Source organism: Chaetura pelagica, unplaced genomic scaffold (genome assembly GCF_000747805.2).
Source record: "Chaetura pelagica isolate M959 unplaced genomic scaffold, ChaPel_1.0 scaffold79, whole genome shotgun sequence".
NCBI lineage: Eukaryota > Metazoa > Chordata > Aves > Apodiformes > Apodidae > Chaetura > Chaetura pelagica.
In genome coordinates, this window is record NW_009969339.1 from 753847 (window position 1) to 770285 (window position 16439).

At 39.6% G+C, this 16439-nt stretch overlaps 1 protein-coding gene across 3 annotated transcripts in view; it reads left to right on the forward strand.

Moving 5' to 3' along the window:
* Positions 1 to 730: 730 nt before the first annotated feature.
* MYH9 (myosin, heavy chain 9, non-muscle) overlaps positions 731 to 16439 on the forward strand; it is a 54571-nt gene continuing 38862 nt past the window's right edge. For all 3 annotated transcript variants that reach the window (XM_010005764.1, XM_010005766.1, XM_010005765.1), the window contains exons 1-2: positions 731 to 1086; positions 6689 to 6845. In XM_010005764.1, coding sequence (XP_010004066.1) covers positions 754 to 1086; positions 6689 to 6845 — 490 coding nt within the window. In that variant the 5' untranslated portion in view covers positions 731 to 753. The remainder of the gene's footprint in view (positions 1087 to 6688; positions 6846 to 16439) is intronic.

The window sequence follows — 16439 nt, forward strand, 5'->3', positions numbered from 1 at the left end:
TTTGGCTGTAGAATTTCCTGACCAGAGGTTTATTCTGTTACTGTGTTGGAGGTATTTTGCTACTGAATGTTATCTAGAAAAAAAGATGCAAACTGTTGCTTCTAAGCTGGTGATGGAAAGTATCTAATCTTAACTGGTGTGCCCTCAAATTATGGGTGATGTCTTGTAGAAGCAAAGTGGGTCTCATATGTTTTCTACACTGGTGTATGGCATTTCTAAGAAGCTGTGGTACTTGATTTGTAGTTTATCAGAACAAAGAGATAGGAAGTAAAAGTGTTGATTAAACATTTACAATTATATTTCTGAGCTAATTTCACTACAAAGTAGAACAGCAAAGGGCTAATCTGGACCTGAACATTACTGACATAGTATCTGATGCTCTGACTGTTGGCACATCTTACAAATTGTTTGATGTTTGCCACTTTAATGTGCTTTCTCTTTTCTGCCAAATAATGCCTTCCAAATGCTTAATGGTCAGTGTTTTGTTGTTGGTTGTTTTTTGTTTAACTGCTTGCTAGTTTGTTTTTTTCTCATCCTCTTGGCAAGCAAAACCTTGACCTTATTGGAAGTTTGACAGCTTACCAGTGCTTACTAACATGAAACCAAAGGAGGGGGAGGCATATTCTGATGGCCAGAGACTCAGGGTACTTAGCGTGTGCCTGTCTGCCTCTAGGAATTTGCAAGGCAATTTGAAGCTTTAAAAATATCTTTTTTTTCCCCTTTCTTTTTGCAGGTCCCCAACTCTAAACCACAATGTCGCAAAGAGATGCAGATAAATACCTTTATGTGGACAAAAACATCATTAATAACCCTCTGACTCAGGCTGACTGGGCAGCTAAGAAGCTGGTATGGGTTCCCTCAGAGAAGAATGGGTTTGAGGCAGCTAGCCTGAAGGAAGAAGTAGGAGATGAGGCCATCGTGGAACTGGCAGAGAATGGGAAGAAAGTGAAAGTAAATAAGGATGACATCCAGAAGATGAACCCCCCCAAATTCTCAAAAGTGGAAGATATGGCAGAGCTGACGTGCCTGAATGAGGCTTCTGTGCTTCACAACTTGAAGGAGAGATACTACTCAGGACTGATCTATGTAAGTAATCTTGACTGCTGGGGTGAAAGTTCTTCATTACATAGTATGTGAACTTACTGTAATAACTATTTCTGAAAGACTTATGTTAACCTTTCATTGCCCCTGTAAGCAACTCTCATGTGACTTAGCTTCTTCCCTCCACTTAAAGATTTTCACTCAGCTATGCCAATCTAGTTAATGTTTAAACTTTCAAGGAATGCTGTGGTAAATGTCTTTAACCATGTCTTCGTTTGCAGGATGTTTTGAATGCCATTTATTTAACTTTGTTTTAGCAAGAAGTGAGAGTGCTTGGGAAGTGGTAAACAGGGTACCTAATCTGAACTGACTCAAATGATAATTAAAACACAGTCCTAATTTACCTAACATCTGAATTGTGTCTTCCCACGTCTGAAGCTTCAGAGGGAAAGAATGCTAATGCCAAGCTTTTTGTGTTACAAAAACTCTGGTTCTCTGAGTGTCCTACTAGAGAAGGCATATATGTGCTTGCATGTGCTTACAGATAGGAAATACTTCTTTTTCTTTCCACCCCAAAATGGGCAAGAGCAGAGACTCCTGCTGTGGAAATGACAAAGATACCATTTATGGGACCAATGGTCACACCCAGTGAAGCATGCAGCATCTACTTCACTGAATACCAAAAGCAATAAATAGAGGAAGGTGGGGAAGGAGAATTTGAAACCTTGACCTGGTTCTTCAGTTCCCTTCTCATGTTCCTCTTCATGTGGCCTCTGTTTAGCCAGCAGATGTTGGTCCCGATAAGCCTCTGTTAATACTCTGCAGGCACAGAGTGGATGCTTAAACTCAGAAGTAATAGAAAATTTGTGTGCAATGACTGGTTAAAACCAACTAGTGTTTATTGGTTTATTTGTTTTCCAACTAGCCTCTGCTTACAGAATTAAAATGGGACTGCCTGAGATAGAATCCCGAGGGATGTAGAAATGCTGGATGTTCAGTATTTTTAAGGAATGTGAAATCTTCTTCATAGTAGATTAGAAGATCTATTAAAATAAAATGTATTAAATAATACAATTTTTTTAATGTAAACATGCATATTAATACTGTCCTTGAGGAAAGTCTGTCTAGATTTCCACTCCCCCTCCTTTTTGTGCTCCCAAGACCCAAAAGCTGCCTCACTTATTTATGGAGAAGACAACATAAGTAAAAGCTCTCTGCAATATCTGCCTGTGTGTTTTGGGGTTTTTGAATGCTTACTGCTTTGTCATACTCAAAGGGATATAGTCTTTTATGTACTAATCTTACGTGGCAAGCAGTTCATCTCTTGTGCCCTAACAGGGACAGGTGCTGTATCTAAGACACCACATAGCAGGAATTCATCCTAGCTATCCATCTTGGGTAGAAACCTTTGTGAACTGTTGCCTTCTAAGTTAAGGAGTATGAACACAAGCTAGAAATCACTGCTCTGACTGGTGCTGTGACCAGTGCTCTTCTGGAGTGGCATAAAGGCATATAGACAACTGTTGCAGAAATTACCAGAGAACATCTGAAGGATGCAAAACTGACACAAATTTAGTCTGACCCCCACAGTCTGCTGTCAGAATTTTGAGACCTTATGTGGTTGGAGGTTGATGCAGTTAATTTATTCTGTGTAGTCATAAAATCTGTTCTCAGAGGGATTAATGTTGGTATTGAGATGAAATAGGATGTGCAAGATGATGTGTAACATTTTTAGAACAGTAAACATTGCTAAGTTGAAAGTAATTGAAGAGCATCTCAGAGTTTGTTGCACTCTATGAAAAGGGCTGTTTCATATATTTTGCAAGATATTCTCAAAAATTTCAGACATAGTCTGTGACTGTAATAAATTGTTATTCTAATTGGATTTTAAGTATAAGAAAATCCCTGTACCCTTCACCCAAGTAAACCCAGCGTAGTAATGCTCTATTACAGAATCGCAGTCGTGCCAAAACTGTCTTTCTGTGCACTTTTGAAATGGTCTGATCTCACCTGTCAGCAGTTCTCAGCAAGTCAGGAGATTATTGTGAAGGCTTAAAACGCTTTCACTGGAGTGGCTGTTAGCTGATCATTAATCCTCTTGAGGAAAGAGAATATGCACAATATATGTCTAGCATAAATGTCCCTGGAAAGATTATAAACATAATTTACTTGTCCCTTCTCTCTTCTTTGCCAGCAGGGCTGTGTTTTTATGACCTTTTTATTTGCTTTTTTTAAAAAAAATATTTTTTTATCTACCCATCCTATAAAAGGAAGGGGGAAATCTTATGGCTGCTGCAGGCAAATTCTGGGCAGGAGCTCAAACATTTAAAGAAGAGCTTGAGTCTGACACCGATTTGCTGTTTCTGTGTGCTGATTGGTTCTGTGCTGATTGGTTCTGCTCTGATGTGACTTGCTAATAGACTGGCTTTCATATTAACCCTTGCTATTCCGAATGTTTCATCAGAAGATCACTTTCAGCTTCTGTATTGCTTACCTGAACTGCCTTGCTTGTATTCAGTGTGAAACTCAAACTTACACATTCCAGTTATTTAATTGAAGCTAACAGTTGCTGGAAAATAAACTTTTTGATGCTGTGACATGCTGCAGATGGTCCATTCTGCTCTTCAGAGCTAATTTAGCCATTAAAATAAAACTATTTCCAGTTTGGCCTGTGTGTCACTTGAGATAGTTAGCAAAAGGTAATGCCAGAATTCTATTTTGAGATAGTAATGTCTGAAACAAAGTATAGCTTTACAAGCCTACTCACTATGCTTATAATAGATTAGCCTTTCAGTTGGAGCCTTAGGTTCACTTCAGGGATTTATGAATGTAAGTCATTAACTTGGACATGAATAAGATGAAGACTCTTGTGTTCTCTGTGGTAGGGCTGGCATCTTCTGCTCAATATAATTCAACTTTCTTCCTATATAAAAGTCGTATCAGTGTGCTTGATTGACAGTCGTGCCATGGTGGTCTCACTCAATTGCCTATCTCAGCCATGATCAGTTGCCTGTCTTTTTATGAGACAAAAAAATCACCTCACTCATCTGTCTGAGATCATTATCCTGCAAGAAAACTTCCCTTAGGTATTTCTCCTGACAACCTGAGTGCTGGAAGAAGGTGATGGTGCCTTTCTGCATACCTGCTTCATGGCTTCATCACTCAAAATTAAGATCTTCCACCTTCTAAACTGCTGCTCTCACCTGTAAGACTTCTTCAGACCCTTACACTATTTTGACTTGGAAAGTGACAATTACAATTTTTCAGAAAACATGGCCATAAAAAGTCACACAAATACAGACAAGAAAACCTTACATTCCTTGTGGAATATTACCAGAGTACTTCCTACTACTTTTCCTCTGCTCTCACTTCTAATCCCCCAAAAGCAGCAAACAGGCATTTAGCTTTATTAACATCTTCAAAGGGAGAGACAGATTCAGTCTGTGGCACAAGTTAAAGAAATGGGGACTTCTTTTGATTGCTACGTGCAAGTTGCTGCATGAGATTTGAGGCACCATGGCTGCTAATGCAGACAGCTGGAACTGGCAGCCCAGAGAGTTTTTTGTTTATTGTTTTCCAGAACTCTGATAGAATTACAGCTCTTCTTCTAGCACTTCAGTTGATTCCAATGTCAATTATTTCCATGCCAGTATAAGGAAAAGGTGTACTGTGTATACTGTGAACGTGCTACTCTTGACTCAACTCCTTTTTACCTCTCTACTTCTTGATCCTACTGTCTTCCACTAGTGTAGTCAAAGGTCAGGAAAGCATGACCTAGTCTTTCAGCTGCTAATCTGTGCTGTACAAGTACTGTCTGACATGATGGAGAGCTAAGACTGAGGCAGAAGGAACTAGCATTGCCAAATTGGTTTCTACAAACTTCTTAAACTGTTCCTTTAAAGCACTACCTCAGACCTAACCTGAGTAAAATGTCTCATTGAAGCTTAGCTTCCTGGAACTTAAGTCCTACAATAAATGATTTTCAGCCAACTTTCATAGTTTCCCACTTTGGAAAGAGATTCTGTATTTTATACAAGCCCTTTATATATTCCTCAAATGTTGTTGTGTTTATGTTTTTTTGTTTGTTTTTTGTTGTTTGTTTGGGTTTTTTTTAAAGTAGGTCTGGAAACTTTCAGGGAAAGTTTATACTGGGATATGGAAAAAGAACCTTAAATACCTATACAAATTTTGCTTTCTGGTGTACATAAAGTGAAAGCTGTATCTGAATCTGCTGAATGTAAGAGTTGGCTAATTACTTAATGTTAGGCCAGCATGTAAGAAAATTCGGATATAAGACCGTAAACTGTGTAATAGATGCTATTTTCACCCTTCTGAGGACTGTAGTCTAATCCTTACCTTTATCTAGCTAAAGAGGCTAAATCTGATTAAGTACTCTCTGTGCTCATTTTGGAGAATTCTTTACTGCTCCAGAGCACTCTTCACTGAGCAAACAATAGAAGTAATGGCAGCAACAGAAATAAAAAGTACCAAATGTACTCTCTTCTGGTAGCGCTGCAAGTTGCTGTAGAAAGCCACTTCTCTCCAGAGCTTTCAAATAGCTGTGTCTAAAATTGACAGGGAACTATGATAGCTCTAAACCCCAGGAGCAAAGGGTTTGAATGCTATTCTTAGAATATCTGGGAAATACCTAAGGAGCCTCTGCTCCTTCTATTCCCTTTGCAATTAAAATGTTTACAAGGGGAGGGTTTTTTAGGTATTCAGATCTCAATTTATTTTTTTTTTTTCTTCTAAGAAGCTTAATATTTTCACTAGAAGTCTTTTGACAGTTGTCTTCCATTAGAAGTTTTAAACTTAAGCCAGTGAAAACTGATTAAGAAATCAAGGTTTGTCACAGATCAATGAATAAGCCATCTGAGATTAATTCAAAATAAACTTTGGTAAATGTTACAGGCTCTTTGAGCATGGAATACTTTAGAATTGTTTCCTATATTGACTAGTTCAGAACTGTACTACACTAATGACCTTACAGTTTTGAATTTAGTTATAGTTATACTTGTTACATTATAAATCATCTAAGTGTTCACACTGGAAGGGTCTTTAGGACATCATCCAATCCAGCTTCTTTTTCATAGCAAGATCAGCACTGAGTTTAGCGTACTCCAGTGGTCTTGAAAACCCCTAGGGAGTACACTGTTCTTACTTTTCTTTTAGTAACTATTTTGGCTTGAATTTTTATTACACTGTATTTGATCAATTACTGGATACATAGATAGGAAGCATGAGGCAGAACACAGTAAAATGCATATTTCTAGGAACTGAGCACCTACCTTATATAATTAAATGGACACTTGACTTAAGTGTAGGAACTCTGAAAAGAAGAAAAGCCAGTCCTAGTGGAACATTAATTAGCTGGGGTACAGACCAGTTTGATATCAGTGTGACTAATGTGTCAGTTGATGCTCTGAACATACTTGGAAAAATTGAATACTAGTCAAGTTGATATGACTTTAGCTGTTGCTCAGATTCTAATATTGCTTAGTGGGAAGCATCCCACCTGGCATCACTGGAAGAATCACTTAAAAAAGGACTGTTTGGTTTGTTTATTTGCTTTTCCAAATAATATACTGTTAAAATGTTCAAGTATACAAGATTACTGTTTTTAATTCCTGGGGTGTTTTCTTTCCAGACCTACTCAGGCCTGTTCTGTGTGGTAATTAATCCTTACAAGAACCTGCCCATATACTCAGAAGAAATAGTGGAGATGTACAAAGGCAAAAAGAGACATGAGATGCCCCCTCATATCTATGCAATCACAGACACAGCCTACAGGAGTATGATGCAAGGTGAGTGCTGACTCAGTTAATTACTCTTGTTGAAATCACAAATCAAGGTTGCAGTCAAAACACTAGCATAACAGCTCATTGCTCTCAATAGGTATTGTTGCCCCCTCTGTCCATCCTTGCTTACAGACACCTACTTGCTACCAGCTTGTGTGTTCAGGTGAATGTCTTTTATCTGCTCTTGTGGATTGAAGAACCTTACAAAGAGTCTGGCAAGAGCTAAACAAAGAACAGGCTGGTGTGAATGCACAAAGTTAAGAGAAACAAGCAAGGAGAACTGTAGTGAACTTTCCCTCTCAGTGATGAGCCTGTGGAAGGATTGGTGTAGGTGGGCAAGTATGTGTATTGGCTGATAGAGGCTCTTAACGATAGCAGTCTGGTTGGGTGAAACAAGCTTAGTATAGTTTGCATTTTGAAGTGTGATTATCGGAATTGTTTGGTTACACTCTTATTCTCTTAAGACTAAAACTTTCTGTCAGACAATTCAGTATATCTGTTGGGTTTTCACTGAATAAAATAAAGCAAGCAGATTGACCCATTTTATCCCCCTGTGTGTACAAATGAGAAGAACCATATATATTATCTGCTGCTTGTTTGTCACGTGAGGACTTTTAAATGTGGAGCTTTGAATGTTCTGTGCATATATCTGTTTCTGAAAGGAGGTCTTTCACAGAGTCAGTTCTTGTGTTTGGGATGCTTGTGTTGGAGAATGTTTGGGTATGGAAGTATTTTGTGCTTTTCTTCCTGTTTTTAGCTGGATTATATGCAGAGGCAGGCTTTGCAAGGTTTAAGGCATATCATGGGCAGTTTGATTTGGCATTGCTTGTGTGAATTTGATTACTCCTTTATTTTCTGATGACTAGCAATGATTAAGGTGTTTATCTCTGCTAGGTCTTGTCATTACCCTCCCTTTTTTGAACAAAGGCCAGACATAATAAAATCATGCTCTCAAATTCTAATTAGTCTCAGTTTCAAAGAGTTCTGCTTTTCCCCAGCCCTCTCTACTAGTTACACCTCCAAGCATAGGAGGACTGTAACAACTTGGTTGCCCTAAGTGGAAAGGGAGCATTAGTGGCTTTAAACAAATTTTAGGTGTGGAGAGTGCTGAGAAAGGTTGCTGAAGTATGGTGCCATGCAGGGCACACGGCAGAGCTAGCACGATGGATTGATTAACCTGTATTCGTAAAAGCTTTGGATGGGGCGGGGGGTGAGCCATACAGACATGCTGCAGTAGACAGGTGGCACAGTTCAGATGGCAATTTGTTGAAGATGTGGCAGCTCTTGAAAAAAACAGCTATACAGCTGTGTCACTCTGAAAGAAATGCTATATCCAGAAGAAAAAAACTGTGAGCCTGGACCTATAAAGGATCCCTCAAAGACTGGATCTCCCATGAAGGGCAAGGATAGATACGCTGCCTGTACTATGTACTTGGCATCATGGTTATCCATAAACCTCTTATCACTATTTTGCTTCCTGTATTACTTTCTTCTCTCTCTTGCTCTCTCCTTGTCATCTCGAGTGCCAACAGATATTTTTCTTAAGCTATTGACTTAACCCTACCAGAGTTATTGGTCCCTAACAAGAAATCTTTCCTACATAGCATTAGAAACAGTTTTCTTTGGCATCACTGTAAGGAGACTGAATAAGATCTCTTCGCTCTGCAGACAACAGTAAAACCATTTGGAACTGCACATACATGCATCTTGTTCTTCTTCCCTGCCAGATATATTAGTGTATGGCAGTGGATATCCTGACAGCCGCAATTCTGCAACAAGGGACCAGTGACATTCCCTAGTCTGATGGTGGTTCAGAGCTAGTGGTTAATCTACATGGATATTTTCTTTCCTTTTGAAAAGGGAAGGTGTCTCTGTTGGACCACTACTTGAGTAATGTCTAAAACTCAGAAATCCCAAACTTAAATTGCTTTGGTTACAAAGCTAAAGAATGAGAGCCCTGCCTCCATTTTCCTAGCATGCGAAAGTTGCCGTGTGTTCTGCTGGAGTGTTTACCTTTCCCAGAACAATAGCTATGCAATATTCTTAGCAGTATTGACAGTATAGAAGTTTACCCTAGCTCTTCTTTGCCTGGTTTGAGATACCTTGTTGCTGACTTTTTGGAATGCTTGTTGAATGTGAGTATCATTCCCAGTTAGCCTGCTTTTACCTATTGAACTAGGTTTGGAAAGATTTTTGTATCTTGCTTCACTTGTGCATGTGTGTGCTAGCAAGACCCGTAGTGATTTTTTAGGGTTATTTGCTGTTTGATTTCCTTATTTATTAAGGAATAAATTCTGATGTCTGCTACTTGGGCTGAAGGTGAGTAGGTTGTTGCAGCGTCTCTGGTCCTGGCTGGCCTCTAGGGCAACGGAAAGCAGCATTCCTGTTCCACTTTCTCAGTTTTGCTTAGCAGTGGGGGAGGCCTGGTGCAGCAGCCAGTGGTATGGCAGGAATCTGTACAGAGAATAGAAGATGAAAGGGTCCAGAGCTCCACATGAGCCGGAGGCATTTAGGATTAGGCTGCCTTCACTAAGAGCCCTGAAGACCAGGAATCCTTCATGGTCTGGAGAAGGATAGCAAGCTATTGACTCTGATTTCTGTCAGTATGGGGTATAGTTATCTCTTAAGCTGACAGAGTGGAAAAGCCTTGCGTGTTAATTGATTTGGACTCTTGATTTTTTTTGTTTGGTTTTGTTTTCAGTCAGTTTATGGTATTCTCATAAGCAGGCCATTCAAAGGGACATTTGTCAAGAAAGGACTAGATAAGGGAAAGGAAGGTGAGAACTTTATTTCAGCCTCTGCTAATCCAGAAACTATTTAACCCTTTTCAGGCATCTACGCTGATGCACTGTGGGTGATCTTGGTCTTCTGTGTCTAATCTGGTTACTCCATTCACAAAAGTCTCATGTGGCATGCATAAGTTCCAAAGTTAAATTGTTTTTTGTTAAATTTCACCAGAAGTACTTCCTTGAAGCAATACATGGAGAACATGTTGAAAATTTGGGGTTTTTTTCTTCCTCCTTTCCCTGACCCAAGACATTGAAACTCAGAAGTGAGATGAAAGCATTATTTTGCTGCATGGTACTTGGAGAGACTTCAGTGCTTCAAAAGCAGAACTCTAAAAAAGGTGTAGTTTTTTGGTTTTGGAGAAAACAACCATTTGTCTTAATGTTTCAGTCCCCTGGGTAACCTGGGTGCCAGAAGCCTGAGGGCTGACTGCTTTCAGAAGAATTACTCTTCTGCCACTGATGATTGAAGCATAGTGCCTGCAAGTGGAAGGCTGTCATGAGCAAACACATTATTATTCTAATGCAGCAGATGTACACGGAAGGGTACATTCTTTACCTCAGTTCATACTCTCCAGGGGATCTATTTAGAAAAACATATTTTAAAGCTGTTAAACAACACCTGTTTTTCTATTTGGAACACATATAGGGCATTTGTCAAATACTGATAGAAGCTAGAAACTTCATTGGTGTTTTGAGCATAACGGCTATTTTAATGCCAGTGTGTGAAATGTCTGTAATAGGTTAGATCAATACGGTTATTCCGGTCTCCAAAGTTCAATCTGCTCTACAAAGAGAGAGGTGGGAGATGGAATAGACAGCACATTGCTAATGAATGTGCGTTATCTCCTTTCTCATCCAGTTTCTCCACTTATTAGCGCAGGGCTCCTAAACAGTTCACTGAACAAAACTCTTAAAATAGTTGTTTAGTGATTAAACCCTCCTTGACCTTGATGGATTAGTCTGGAAAGGAGCCTGTGCAACCAGGACCTTGCTGGTATTCACTTGGAAGTTAGGTATTCTCTGGGTTTGGCGTTTAAAAGAAAAAATTCTGAAGCATAGGAACGTCATTATTTTTATTGGCCTTGTTACATTAAGGGAGGAAACAGTGTTAGCTATTGTAAGACAAATCACTTGCTGCAGTAGATCTTTGTGTGCACCTCAGGCCCAGTTGGAATTTTCACAAGAAACAGTACTCTAGATCTGCTTCTATAGAACACAGCGTTGAAGTATTTTATTTGTAAATCTTAGATGTTTACATATTCTTAAATTTTTGAGCTACGAGAATACTTTTGGTTTAACTTCCTTGGTCTCAAGTCTTCTCAACTTGCTTCTTAGCATTAGTGTGCACTGTCCCAAATTGCATCTTTATTTTCTATAGAATATTGTGTGTGCTTACCAATTCAGGGAAGCTTGATTGACAGAGCTGTTTGTTGAGGCACAGATGGCTCTTTCAAGTTGTTTGCACTAAACCTAAAATAATACAGGCTGTTGTTTCACTAGTTTATTTCCAAAATTTCTCCATCTTTCTGTTGCAAAAGGCAATATTTAATTTTCATACTAATTATGGAGGATAATTTTTATGGTATTAGAGTAAAAATTGCAAGAAAAGATGTATGGAGTTTCTGTTTTTCTTAAGGAATGTTTTACATGCTTTGAACTACTTTAGATTTCTAAATGCAGCTCTCAAAATCTGCGTCTCAAAATGTGGTTTTGAATAGAACAAGGAGCTAAAAAAGAGTCTATTGCCCACTTGTTTTTAGTAGTTACCACACCCTTTTTTGCTTCATTCCTGTAAACCAGAGCAAGAGCTCTCTGGCAGTTACTTCTGTAATGGTTCAGCCCTTGCTGTCAGTCTCCCTGCAGTTCACTGTTTTAGTATCATGAGCTGCCTGAGCTTTTGCAGGCTGTACACCAGTTTTTCTTTCCTGTCAGAACATCATAAACATTTGTATAACCTAAAATTACAGCTTAACTTGTTTTCCTGTTTTCCTATCTCCAGATTCAGTTAAGGAATGCTAGAGAAGTTGGTATGGGCTCTAGTCCAAAAATGGCTTGGGGAATTAAATATTTGCATTTGACCCAGTAGGATATATTTCATTTTTTTAAAATGAAACTAACTTTTCTCTTTGTGACTGTCCTCAAATTTCAGATAATGCAACACTGACTAGTGTTCCTGCCAAGTGAAGTGGTTTTTCTCCTTTACATCTTGAAGTTCTGTTGTTGAGAGCTGTCTTGGATATGCTGTGTTAGTCCTTAATTTGATTTAATTCTCTTTCCTTTTTTTTTATTTCTGTACTTGATTATAGGTTATTAGCATTTTTAAACTTCTCTATAATGCAGTCTTTAAATGATAATGCAAAACCAGGCTATCAAGCTCTGTTCTGGTGTTCTCCTGCAGTGTTTTTGATCCTACTCAAGCCAGCATGCAGGTTAAAGCATGACAGTGAACATATTTTATTAGATTTTATGCCAGTGTGGTTGTTCTAAGGAGCGCAGTGTGTCAAGTGCCTGGGGCTCCTCTTGTGTTAGAGCCTTGAGGGAAGGACATTGGTTGTAAAATTGTGTTGAAGAAGTTTGAGGAGGGACTGAGGAACTGAAACTACTGCATGTCTGAAACACTTCTGTGCATTTCAGACTATTTCTTGTTGAGGTCAACTCTCTAAGTTGGTCAGCCAGCCTGTTGCCTAGGTTGGGTGCTGGGGAGCAGTGTGGTAACGGGAACCTAGAGGGCCCTGCCGCTCCCTTCTGCCAGACAGTGGCTCGGTGGTTAGGAGGTGGGTGGTACCATCTAGCTATGGTTAAGCTTTTAGCCATAATGAGTCAGCTATAGGCAGGGGACTGCAAGCCAAGCCTTTGCCTTTCAGCTACACTTCCTCTTAGCTGGAGAGATGATGTCACCATTGTGTGAATGCTATATTACTTCTCCTTTTATGGAGATGAACAGGCTTGAAACTGGAGTCACTCATGCAGAGGAAGTGGGTGATAAAGGCCTGCTAGGATTTTCTGTAACTGAGATGTGGAACTTAAATTGCATATTCTCTTAGAGCCTCCCAACCTTTTTCTTCTCCCATCCTGAAACATATAAAACCAAAATTCAAGAGTTTGGAATGCTATTAATTAGTAATTATTCCAATATGTTCAGTAACAGCAGTTTAGCATTCACTCAGATTCACTGTTTTCCAGTAGAATATTGGGCTAAAGGACTTTATGTATACAAGATGTCTCTCTTGTGAAAAAAAAAGGTTTAATTAATTTTTTAATGTATGCTGAAGGTTCTGAAAGCAGTCTGAAATGCAGTATTTTATTTTTGAGCTGAAGAACGTCAAGAATGAGTTAGATATTATGTTTGGGTTTTTAAAAAAATATATAATAAAACTAACCTGCTGATCTTATTGCACCATACTGCTGTACAGCTTAAATTTGAAGGATGTTTTACTTCCTGAATTTCTGGATGCTTAAGGCTGCTGCTTATGATCACTTGAATCCTATGGTGATGAGAGCTAAAGTAGAGCCTAGATAAAAAGCTTTCATTACCAGCTGGTCTGACATACAGAACTGGTGCTATAATTAACTAATGAGTTATTATTCTGGATTGTTTTTAATAAGTTCCTCTGCTTAGGATTGAAAAGCAGATGCAGATTTCTTTTAATCAGGCATTTCTTGATTGTGTTATTATAAGCAACTGAATTTATGGTACCCAGCACATTCTCTTTTGCTGAGTAGGTAGCTTGCACAACTGACAATGGAGTCAAGGCAAGTGCTGATTGAAGTTGTGCAGCACGCCCATGTCGAATGAGCCTTCCAAAAAAAAGAAAAAAAGGGGTGGAGGTGGCCTCTTGTCTGGGCAATTGAATTCTGCTTCGTGATGGCACAAGTCCATATTGTATGGAGAGTGAATATTGGCATTCAAAGCAATTCTTAATTGGAAGTGTGTCGTAGAGTTATGCTTTTGTATGCATTAGCTTTTTGGCCCTTTGGTCGGCTCCAGTTTCCTGTTGCTCAACACATTATTCGAGTTGTCTGTCTGTACACAATTAGAAGAATTCCAGCTATCCCAGTGACTGCTGCTTTGCAGTCCTGGGAAAGAATTTCCCCCGGATTGCAAACAGGAATGTTGCCTTTTATGGCCGTGTCTGCACGCTGCCGGTGACTTGCCTGCACTCGCAGGTACGTTCTTGCTGGCTTAAAGCAGAGGTGACTAACACAGCTGCAACCGGCCACCAGGAAAGTGTGGTAGAGAAAGAAAACGTAGTGCCCAGAGGGTTTTGAACAGTCTGTGACTTTTCCTGCCTGAGCACCTTTCAACACCTTGCTTTTGTGTTAAGGCGTGGAAAAATCCTGTGCTTGCCCCTATAGGACTTCTTCAGGTCACTCCAGGGTGCTGGGGGGAATGAGGCTCAAAAGAGCTTCTCAACTGAGTGCAGCAAAACTTAAATGATAAAAAAGTGTACAGTGCCAAAGATCTTCTGATAAGAGCTTATTATTATTTGATGTTGGTCATTTTATTATTTTTTTTTTCCGGGAATAAAGATCCTTCCCTGGTGACACAGGAAGGGGAAGGCATGCACTTTTTAAGTGCTTGAGGCTCCATTGTTTATTTGAGTCGCTGGAGCTCATAATTCCAACACTGGAGTTGGCTACTGGAAGTAAGGTGCACTTTCCTTAGGCTTATCTCTTCTTTTTTTCCCTCTCTCTCAAATTGGCTTCTTAGAAGAGCCGTTATAGTACCTGAATGAGAATATAACCTTTTTCTCAGACAAGAGGGCTGCATGTTTATAGTCAAGCTTTCAAAAGGCTGATGTTATTCAGAGGCAAAATCTTTTGCTTTTACATAGCTGCTTTGTGATAGAGACTTGCACCCAGGCGTTGCACTACCAAAGAATATATTTCCTCAGGCAATCCATAAATGAGTCATTAGTTATTCCCCTGATCCACCCTCAAAGTGCCCAGTCATGCAGAGGGCTGGTGGCATGTGTCGTCTGAGCCCTTGACCCACTGGGAACCTGGAATGGGTGGGGCCTTCAGAACTGGCTGACATCTAGTCTGCCTGTCCCTCAGCAAAGGTGTGCATCTCTTAAAGGCAGTGAATAAAATTCAGCACTTGGAAAAATGAATATGCAATGCTAGTAGTGCTGCAGTATCTAGTTTTGAATGCTTAAGAAGCTATTTAAGTGATGATTTTCATCTGCTTGCTTTCTTCCAGTCTCAAGGCTGATCAGCTCTTTCTGAAAACAGTATTAACAAGGGTGAAACAGATTATTTTCCTCTAAATTTTTGTGCCCATCTACATACAATCAGTTTCCAGTAAAGAATTTGAAGAGCAGGAGTTAGCTGGCTCTGTAAACCTAATCTTTCCATTATTGGTTTCAGAATGTGTGTTTTTTAAAAATAGAACCACAAATTTGGTAGGTTCACCTGCTTTCCTTATTCCATGAAAATGTGTTCAAAGGCTAGATATACTTCCTTCCTCATAAACTGAGTTTATAGGAGATTTTTCCTGATGAATGTGGCATTCATTATGTTAGGACTGAAATGCTAAATTCACTTGCAGTGGGTAGTGTTGAAGGGAATAGAAAATAGTTTAAAGTACTTAACTCTATCTGACTATAAAGCCTTCCATAATTGCAGCTCAATCTTTTTAACTTGCACAAAACAACTTGAATGGTGACTCAATTATATTGTCTAAGTACACTCTGATGAGGAGAATACTGAATGCACTTGAGTTCTCCAAGTTATTGGAGCAAGGAATAGAAAGAACTAGTAGCTAAAATATGGAAATGGGTGCATCTATAAACATACTGATGATTACCAATTGCTGAAATAATTTGATAGAGCAATTTAGTGAATTTTGTACTTTCATGGATGTTTGAGGCTTGCTTTTTCTCTCTTTAGAGATTAGACTTGAGTCCAACACAAAATTGGGGCTCAGTGCAGAAAAGGAAAGAATGACAGTAACTAGATGAAATCTAACTGCTGTGTTACTGAGGTTCTCAGACTGGATAATCTGATCTTAAGAAAAACAACAACCCAAAAATCAAACAATCAAAAAGAACCCCCAGCCAGATGGATAACTTCCAAACGAATGGGGATTTTGAGTTTGGTGACACAGTCTGTTCTGTGGGGGCCGGTGTAGCTCTTGTGGGCTGTCTGTGAATGACTTGCTGTGCCCAAGTCTCTTCCATGCAACAGGTCTTACTGTATCTCTGGGAGGACTACAACGAGCTATGAACCCGTTGTGCCATAGGCACTGTCACTCTCTAGTCTGCCTAGTGCTCTGAGCTGGTGGCATGGGGGTGAGAATAGGATGCAGAATTGAAGGGGAAGGCTGGGGGGTGCAGGGTGGAGGGGTGCATGAAAGGTGAAACCAAGACAGAAGCAGGGGAGTGTTCCCACAGAAGTGGTGGAAGAGCAGTGGGATGAAGGTGTGGTGGAAGGACTAGTCAGGACTGTGTGAAGAAGTGGAATCATAGGTGAAAGCTGAAAGGAGGTTAAAGATGTGGCAGAAGATAGTGGTAGATAGGCTGGGTGAAGTCAGTTCTGTAACTGGAAAGATACTATCATCCACAGCTGGGAACTGAACACAGGAATTAGTATATCTACTGGTATGTCAACATGAAAAAGAAAAGGTTTCTACTGTTACCAGCTGCTGTGCTAATACAATAGAGGATGGTGCCACAAACAAATCAGCTGCACAAGACTTAGCCTGCTGCTCAGTGTTGTGGTTTTCAAGTCCATTCTGTACAAAATAAGTAACAACAATTTCTCACTGAGCTTCCAGTGTTTGTTTGGGGGTGAAAGCCTCTGTTCAATG